The sequence below is a fragment of the Neolamprologus multifasciatus genome, chromosome 15, assembly GCF_963576455.1.
Source record: "Neolamprologus multifasciatus chromosome 15, fNeoMul1.2, whole genome shotgun sequence".
Classification (NCBI taxonomy): Eukaryota; Metazoa; Chordata; class Actinopteri; order Cichliformes; family Cichlidae; genus Neolamprologus; species Neolamprologus multifasciatus.
The window spans coordinates 35,667,692-35,676,358 of record NC_140453.1 but is presented as its reverse complement, the minus strand read 5'-3'; the positions used below and the strand labels follow the sequence as shown (position 1 = coordinate 35,676,358).

At 41.2% G+C, this 8,667-nt stretch overlaps 1 protein-coding gene across 9 annotated transcripts in view; it reads left to right on the top strand.

The window, feature by feature from the left end:
* Nucleotides 1-5,623: 5,623 nt before the first annotated feature.
* The window catches only part of LOC146502588 (NLR family CARD domain-containing protein 3-like), a 31,685-nt gene continuing 28,641 nt past the window's right edge, over nt 5,624-8,667 (top strand). For 4 of the 9 annotated variants that reach the window (XM_085132942.1, XM_085132943.1, XM_085132940.1 and 1 more), the window contains exons 1-3: nt 5,625-5,756; nt 5,975-6,030; nt 8,172-8,337. In XM_085132942.1, coding sequence (XP_084989068.1) covers nt 8,186-8,337 — 152 coding nt within the window. In that variant the 5' untranslated portion in view covers nt 5,625-5,756; nt 5,975-6,030; nt 8,172-8,185. Of the gene's footprint in view, nt 5,757-5,974; nt 6,031-8,171; nt 8,338-8,667 lie in introns of all 9 variants that reach the window. The other 5 variants (XM_085132939.1, XM_085132936.1, XM_085132944.1 and 2 more) reach the window with 4 other exon arrangements.

Sequence of the window (8,667 nt, the reverse complement as noted above, 5' to 3'; positions counted from 1 at the left end):
AATGCATTTCGGGCACTTTGTCCAAAGTTTGTCCATTCTGCGCTCCAGATGGTTTGATTGCGTTAAAAATTTAAATCTGGATGACGGCATTAACGTGTTAACGTTGGCAGCCCTACAACAAGCGGTCCTAGCACCAAACAGGCTAGGACTGCTAGGACCCCATGGTTTTGAATAGAGCGTGGAATATTCTTCTTATGAGGGAAACTGCTAATCACTGCACTGAAAAAAGCTATGTGCTTTACAGATAACTGGGAAACCTTCTGGGAAAAGTCTGGTGTTGTTAGGTGAGACAGCATCCATCCCACTTTGAATGGAGTGCTTTCATTTCCACCCAATATGTAACTATATATCCAGAGTTGGGACCATGAAGCAGAGCTGCAGTCTTACACACCTCTGTGCAACTTCTTTCCTCTTCCATGTACAGAGATAGGCAGAGCCTTCGGCTTTTAGGCGCCTCTGTGTGGAAAAAAAAATTAACTGTGACAAAGCACACAGTTGGGACTGGATCAGGTAACCCTGAATACTCTGTTAGCTAAGCTGTAATAGGCCTAGGCTGCAAGGGGCTTCCCATGATGCAGTTACTGTTTCCTTTTCACTCACCTCTGCATTTAATCATTAATTATTATTCATTACTGGCTCTCTTCTGGCTGTCCCTCCCCGAGCCTTGTTCTGCTGGAGGTTTCTTCCTGTTAAAATTGAGTTTTTCCTTCCCACTGTTGCCAAAGTGCTTGTTCATAGGGGTACATCTGATTGTTTTTCTCAATATTATTGTAGGTCTTTACCCTACAATATAGAGCACCTTGAGGGAACTGTTGTTGTGATTTAGCACTATATAAGCAAAACTGAATTGAAAATTGAATTCTGTTGCACACACTGTAGTTGATTGCATAGAACTGAGGTTCAGTGACAACTCGTGACTTTATATTGACTAAGTAAATGTTGCGGAAACTTTTACCTGGTCTCATTTCAGTAAAAATATAAACCTGATGCCTTAAGAAAATAATCAAATGGACAGCTCTTTCAAGGAGTGTGGCAAATGACGCTGGTTTTCCCAGTAAGTTGTGTCTAAAGTTTGAAGCAAGTACAAACGTTGCTAGGATCTTGAAACATTGGGGTCTTAGCCCAGCCTTGAAATCGTGTAGATTTTCATTAACTTTATTTTATAGGAACATTAATATAAAAGCATGTGCTACCTAAAGGCTGATGTCACAAATGACTGAAATAAACAATCAGTGATTTTTTTTAAATCATCTTTTAATAAAAGCTTCAGAAAGAAAAAAGTAAAAATGTTGATGACATTTTGTGTGTGTGTGTGTGTGTGTGTGTGTGTGTGTGTGTGTGTGTGTGTGTGTGTGTGTGTGTGTGTGTGTGTGCGTGTGTGGTCAGGTTTAGGCGTTCAGTTTGGAGAATAAGTGGCGAGAAAAAGCATCATCTTAATTAGATGTCCTCCCTAAAATATGAAAACAAGTGTGTTTGTCTGAAAAGCCAGCGGGCTAAGTGGGTAAATGTAGCAGTGCATCCATTAAAACAGTAATCTGCCACAGTCACAGGGTCATGTTCTCTATCTGCAATGTCTGCACTCTCTGTTCATATTAAATAATTTAAAAAACATATTTTAACATCGCACTCAACAACAAACAAAAAGTCTCTTCAACGGCTAAACTGCATTTCTTCACGTCAATATACGAGCCACCAGTAGGAGTGACGGGGGCTACGAGTTTGAGACCTCTGCTCTAGAAAGTCCTACTCAAAGCAGAAAGGTGCTCAAAAAGCCATATTTAGTTTGCTGTAATGTCATCAAATGTCATTTTTGTCACATGTACCAAGACAGAGTAGCAGGCACTGACCACGGCACTCTTTCATGGAAGTTCAACACTATGACCCAAACCCACTGCCAGCACCCAGCATCACACACCAAAGGACACACTGAGCAGGTCCACCAGAGCTCCCACAGCTTTGCTCTTATGGGGTTTGAGCTGGTTTTGAAGCAAAACACAAACTGTGACGAGGAGACGTCCAGGTTACTCAACAACAGCCACTTCTAGAGGGAGGTAGGCAGAGTTTGTTGACACACACACACACACACACACACACACACACACACACACTTCTTTTTTAAAGGAAAACAGCCATGATTAAGCTAGAGATTAATAATATTTTTAAAGGTGGACTGACAGGGGAACATAACAGATGGATGAGCTTACAGATGACTGTGTTGCTTTGGTATTTAGTTTGTTACCAAGCTAATATGCAAATGAACGACTCTTCACATGTGCTGCCAAACACACCTGTGACAAATATCTGGAGTATCTGGTTCTGCACGTATAGTAAGATGTTCTGGGATCCTTTTAATGAATTCTCTGAAGTCTTAAACAGATGACGCATGCTTCTCATCTTGGAGGTTTAGAGAGGCTTTGGAGCCCTGAGTTTTGTTCAGGTTTTGAGGAGAGGGTGGTGGGGGGAGGACAGTGGGGAGGGATACATCATCTCGGGAAAATTACCAACCACAGGCTTATGCTGTTCAGCATTAACTTTATTTACACGCACAGTTGTTATTCTAACACACAGCTGCAGCTCTCCTGCTACCAGCTCCACATACCAACAACAACACGACAGGACCCAGTTCAGTCTTTGCGGATAACTTGCAGGTGTGTTTGCCTACCCTGCAGCCGCACCGTCGACCACGCCTCGCCACAGATACACTGGTAATTTTCTGGGGGTTTTTGTAGGGATTTTCTTTGTTATGAGTGTATTTTAGCAAATAGAGACCTTGGATTATTTTTTGCCATCGATTGAAGGCCTATTCCGGCCCATCGGTGGGGTACTACACGAGTGACGACAAGGAGTTAGGAGGAACATTGTGTCAATGCTCCTTTGTTAACAACTGGACAATAAAGTCCCACCCCCCAAAAACCACGCCTTTAAAAAATCTTCTATAAAGTTGTATTTTAATACAAACTTATAACACATAACATAAAATATAATTACTATATACAGAGATAAGTTTGAAGGATAATAAATCCAGGCAATACAAGTTCCCCTCACTGGGTTGGCATGTTATGTGTGACTGTAAATAAAGTGTGAAACTCTGATTGAGAGGTGGAATTGCTGCATTTGAGGTGATATTCTAACAATTTCATGATCTGAGAATATAGTCTCCTTTTGGAAAAGGATAAAAACAAAAATGATAAATTAGTATTATGTTGAGACAGACAGAGAGACATGTTGTTTGAAATTGGTTCTTTCTCCTTTTTTTAGATTAAATCCTAAAGTTTACAGCACAGCCGACTTAGTTAGAGTCAGAACAAATTCAACGAGAAACCAAGTGAACTGAGCCATACTGTTTTAAATTCCTAACCATAACCCAACTGTAACTCTGACCCTAAAACAAAAATTTGAGTCTCAAAAATGTCCCCATAAGGGCTGTTGGTCCCCACAGAGATATGTAAACATGTACACACACACACACACACACACACACATACAAAGAAGCAGGAGGGAGGCAGATGAGTAAGAGAACAGCTGCTATAAATGATAAATGTTAGAGAGAGGCATTCGTTGAAGATGTCATACCATAAAACTCTAGATCTGCCATTCAGAATGTCTTTCTTAGTGTCTTATGCTTGTTCACAGCACGAGGTGCTAACAGAGCTTCAGAGGTTTTGGTTGACTGTGTGACTGATTTAACTTCAGTGCCACACAGACATTACTTATCCACACAGGGAAAAGCAGGTGGTGGGTCACATCTGCACAGAATTAGATTGTAATCACTTCAAATTCATCCACAGAAATTTGTATTTTGATGAGATGATGAGATAGCCTTTATTTGTCAGTTGCAGGTCTTTTGCCCACAACCGAGATGACAGACCTTGCCGACCGTACATACAATACACAAACATCACATTGGGGAGACAGGTCAGGCTAGATAGCGAGGAAAAAAACATCAAAATATGTAACACAGAAGGATGATACAGGAATGCACAGATATCAACACACCATAGCACAATAAACACAGACAAGCAACTTGGGAAAGAGTTCCAGTGTGTACATCTGATCTGGGACCGCCGCAATCTTTCGACTGCGCCTCCAACTGACCCGATGTCCACATCAGAGGGGAGGTAAGTGTTGGAGGTGGCGTTGGATCCGGGGTAGAAAGGGTGATGCGTCAGTGAGTGCTTATCAGTATCAGTATATGTATGTGTATGCGTGTCCATAGTTCAGCTGAGACAGTGTCCTTCGCCCTGCCAGGCTAAGTAAACAGTCTTCCAGCCAACCCAGGTGGCCTTGCATGGAATGGGAAGGAACAGACTCAACACAGTCGTTATCAGGGTGTTTTGTTCAGCTCCAGCCTTGCAGCTGGCGCCAAAGGGGTATCCGCATAAGTGATGGTATTTTTTACTTTAGTGCGAACAGCTCATATGAATTTCAAAGCAGTTCTACAGTCCAACACTGGTCTCTCAATCTCCCGTTGGAGACCCGCGAGCTTCGCCATACTTGCGTTCTGTGATGTTGTCATTTCTTGTGCTCAAGGAGCCAATTTCTGAGAACTCACGGCAGTGTGCCTCCCCGAGGTGTCATCCAATTTGCGCCCAGAGATGTTATTCCGGGCTAGCCCTTCCGAGATGTATCCAGTCTGCAGTCAGAGATCTTATTCTGAGTATTCACAGCAGCCGTAGCCTCTCCAAGATCGTATCCGTGCTGACTCAATGAACCCATTTTGAGAAACTGACGCCTCTCCCATCGTTTCAATCCCAGCAGGCAGCCTTGTGGGGGTTTGAACAGCCGGTTCCGCTTTCTTAATTCTTCGATAAGTCAGGGCCAAGCCAGCTCCGATCAGCCAGAACCCTGTTACCATGGTTCCAAATAGGTAGATATCTTCAGCACTCAGGCTCACCCAAGCCCAAACTTCTCGTTGAGAAAGGGGTGTCAATTGCATTTAGGGACCAGTTGATCCAATCCATAATTCCTCTTTTAGGTTTTAGAGAACAGACTGTGAGAGAGTGTTCCAGGGAAAATACAAAAAAAAAAAACACGAGACTAGACAAGGACATAAGCAGGGAAGATAAGGGAGAGGAGAAAAAGTGCGTCCGCCTCCTCCGAGAGCCAAAGAAGAAAAAAAAAAAGCATGAATTCTGGTAACTTTGTCTGAAATATAGCCGGCTGTGTGCTTCAACACAAAGTCGATTTTATTAGTGTTACTGCGTGTTATGTTAAGGCACACCAGTGGTTTTCATCAAAATCCCTTCTCAAAGTATGACAAATGCATATTTTTCTGCAGTCAACCTCACCTGATACTTAACACAGCCATATTGTGTTAATCAGTTCTCTTCTTTAATGTGTCATTATCACCTTTGTCCACCATGTTTCTGCAGAGTTAGTCGTTTTCTCCTCCAAGACTCTGACAAAAATGACACATACCGTCAGTAAGCAGTGTTCTTTGGATGAACTTTGGACTTTGTGTTTTAAAACATTTATTCTGCAAAAAGTAAAACAAAAATCTTCATTTTGTGTTCAGCTTCTCAGAAACACACAGACAGCCCACTGTCAGGCCAATAAAACAGGTCTAACAGCATAACTTGTTGTTGACGATGTTCACACAGGAGAGATTTTGTCATGTGACGGCTGTGTGCAGGCAGGAAAAGTACCCAAATGTAGAGTCATCTGAGGCGGGAGCGAAAGTCAAAAAGCAGCTTTATTGCTGAACAGAAAAACCATACAAATCCTAAACTGTGGAGTGTTGTTGGTGTGAAGAAACTGTAAGTTTGCTTTGTTTCCTCCTTTAACAGTTTGTCTTTAGGAACTTTACTGTTTGTTCAGCTCATGTTTGATTTCTTCACACAGCAAACTGTGTGTGTTTGTATTAAAGTCAGTGTGTAATGTTTTCTAACGTGGCCGAGTGTGTCCGCCATTCTCTCTCTCTCTCTCTCTCTCTCTCTCTCTCTCTCTCTCTCTCCGTGTGTGTGTGTGTGTTCAGAGTACGGGAGTCAACACACTGAATGTGGTCTGATCTCAGCTTTTGCTTTTTTCTTGGTAAGAAAAAAAATTGAAAAAAAAATAGTTTTAAGTTTTAGATATAACTTTGATCCATACAGGACTTTTATGTATTTATTATTTATTAATAACCAAACTAAAACTTGTCTTCTGTCTGTATGTTGTCTGTATGTCTGTATGTTACAGATGTTTATATATATATTTATTGTGAAACAGAACAAATGAACAATTTTCCATAAACAAACGCTAACATTTAGACATTGATTCAGTTAAAGGACTAGATGTTGTAGTCCCTGATAATGCATTGCTTTAAATGGAGAGAATCTTGAGGGATGGCTGTTATGAGGAAAGGCAGCACAGAAACTTTACCAGTGGCACATATCGTTGTGTGCCTCAACTTTCAGTCTTTTATCCAGGCTAATCTGCCATTTTGGGGGGGGGATTTGAGTTCTGATCTAGATTATCATTTTAAATTTGGGACACATCATCAGTAGTGGACCTTGGATTCATCAGGTGTTTCCCATTATCACTAGACACCCTCATCCAAGGGGGCCCTGCCAGGGCTGATCAGTCCCTGGATTGTGTCACTGGTTTATGTTAAATTGTTATTTCTCTTTCTCCTGTTTAGTTTCCTACATTTTTCTTTCTATCTATTCACTGCAACTGAGAAATGATTACCCCTTTAGCATTTACGGAGCCTTACTTCTTCAAAGTGATGGAAAAGGTGATAGAGAGAAGTAAGACAAAAGGGACAAGATAGGAGAGAGCAGAGAGGAGAGCCAGAAGGGGGCGCCTGGTCTGGCTTCCCACACCTCCCCGCCGGATCGGGCTGTACAAACTTGTACTAAACTGTTTTCTCGCACTGCAGTGAATATGAACTCAAACTTTGACTTTTAACAAATTAAACTTTATAGTGATGTGTAGGAGAGCAACATATAAACAGTTATTTTTTCACACTTCTCATAATCTTATAATAAATTTGCTCATTCTTCATAAATAGCAAAATAGATCCTCTAATCTGATTTGTTTTTTATGTTTTAATGGCAACATGGACAGAAGTTTTAACTGCGTGGGCAAAAAAGCTTAAAGTATAAAACCAGGACTTTAACTTTGATCAGAGTTTCCACAGTGAGTTAAAAAGTATTTCTACAGCAGCTCCGAGAACTTCTATCAACAGTTTTCTGAATCCTCTAAATTCCTGATCTTCATATGAAACTTAGAGTGGAAAAGTTATTTCTTGTGCTGCATTCAGGAGTATAAGGAGTATAGCAAAAATATAGGGCAGAGCAATGTGTCCAAAATATTTATCACGATATATATTTGAAAATTTACGATAACGATATAGCTGATGCAAGACAAAATACTTTACAACTCCACAACTTTATTAGTGCAAAAAACCCCATCAATGTATTTTCACTTAAACAAGCAGCTTTTTTATGTGCATTAAAGTTATATAAAATTTTAACTCAAATGCAAATTCCTTGCTGACAGTTTAACCAAAAGGCATTTCAAGTGGAGATGGGCTGACATATCCTCAGCTTAACCATGTATAATATCCACACAAGTCAAAAACAGGTGCTTTGCATTATGAAACTGCAGTGTGCCAAATACATAAGTCAATACGTATTTTTTGGAACATAAGGTGCACAGGATTATAAGGCGCATTAGGGGAAACAAAACAGTAAGTAAGTCAAACTCATTCTTCTTGCTTCCTCCGTACCATTGATTCATTAATGTTGAATTCTCTGGCAGCTGTTTTATTCCCAAGTTTGACTGCGCGACTGAAAGCCTTGAGTTTAAAAAGCGCTCCTCTGAACAGGTGCCATTTTGGGGTCCTTATACACACACAATACGGTAATATTATGTTGAAGCACAGTACGTATCACTTGCGAGGCTCCTGCCTACAGTAGCCGTAATGATCTGACAATCCATCAAGCAGTGCGGCTTCGTAACTTACTAAAGTTGTACTAAAACAATTTTTGACAGATTTTTAAAAATTGGTTTGAGGCCAGTAAGCACAACCAGAATTGGTTTCCCCTCCAGCGAGGAGTTGACCTAGAAACCAGGTCACAGTGATGTGACCTGGTTTCTAGGTTACATGACAGGTCAGAGGTCAGCGACTGTGACTCAGTTACTCCTATTAATGTGAACTCACTCAGTGTTTGTGGTTTACCTCTCAGACTGACTGAAGATTATGATGGAGGAAGAGGAGGACAGAGCAGAGACTGCAGGATCCAGCTGTCCGTCTGTGAGGAGTGACCGGTCCAAAGATGTAACTCCACACTTCAGTGGTGAACCTGGACCAACGAGGAAAACTCTGAGAAGCAGGAAAATTTGTGATGAGAGGTAAAATAATTTAATTCTCAGACAGTCAAGCAATGGCACTGGATTCACCATTGACATGAGATTAGTGGAATTATTGCTCATGTAGTCCTGGGGCTTTCCTGCTCTGGTGGAGGCCTCAGGATGTCTAGGGCCTGGGTCTCCTGCATGCTTGCTTCTTCTCCTGGGGGGCAGGGCAGATTCCTCACACCCACTATTAGACAATTACATGGAGAAAGCTTATAAACACAAGTGTGCTCACACACACGGGTATACAAACAAGTACTCAGCTGCTGCCTTTAAAAGCATCTTGTATTATTAACAGTGTGTGCTGTTCAGCAACATTTATTATTG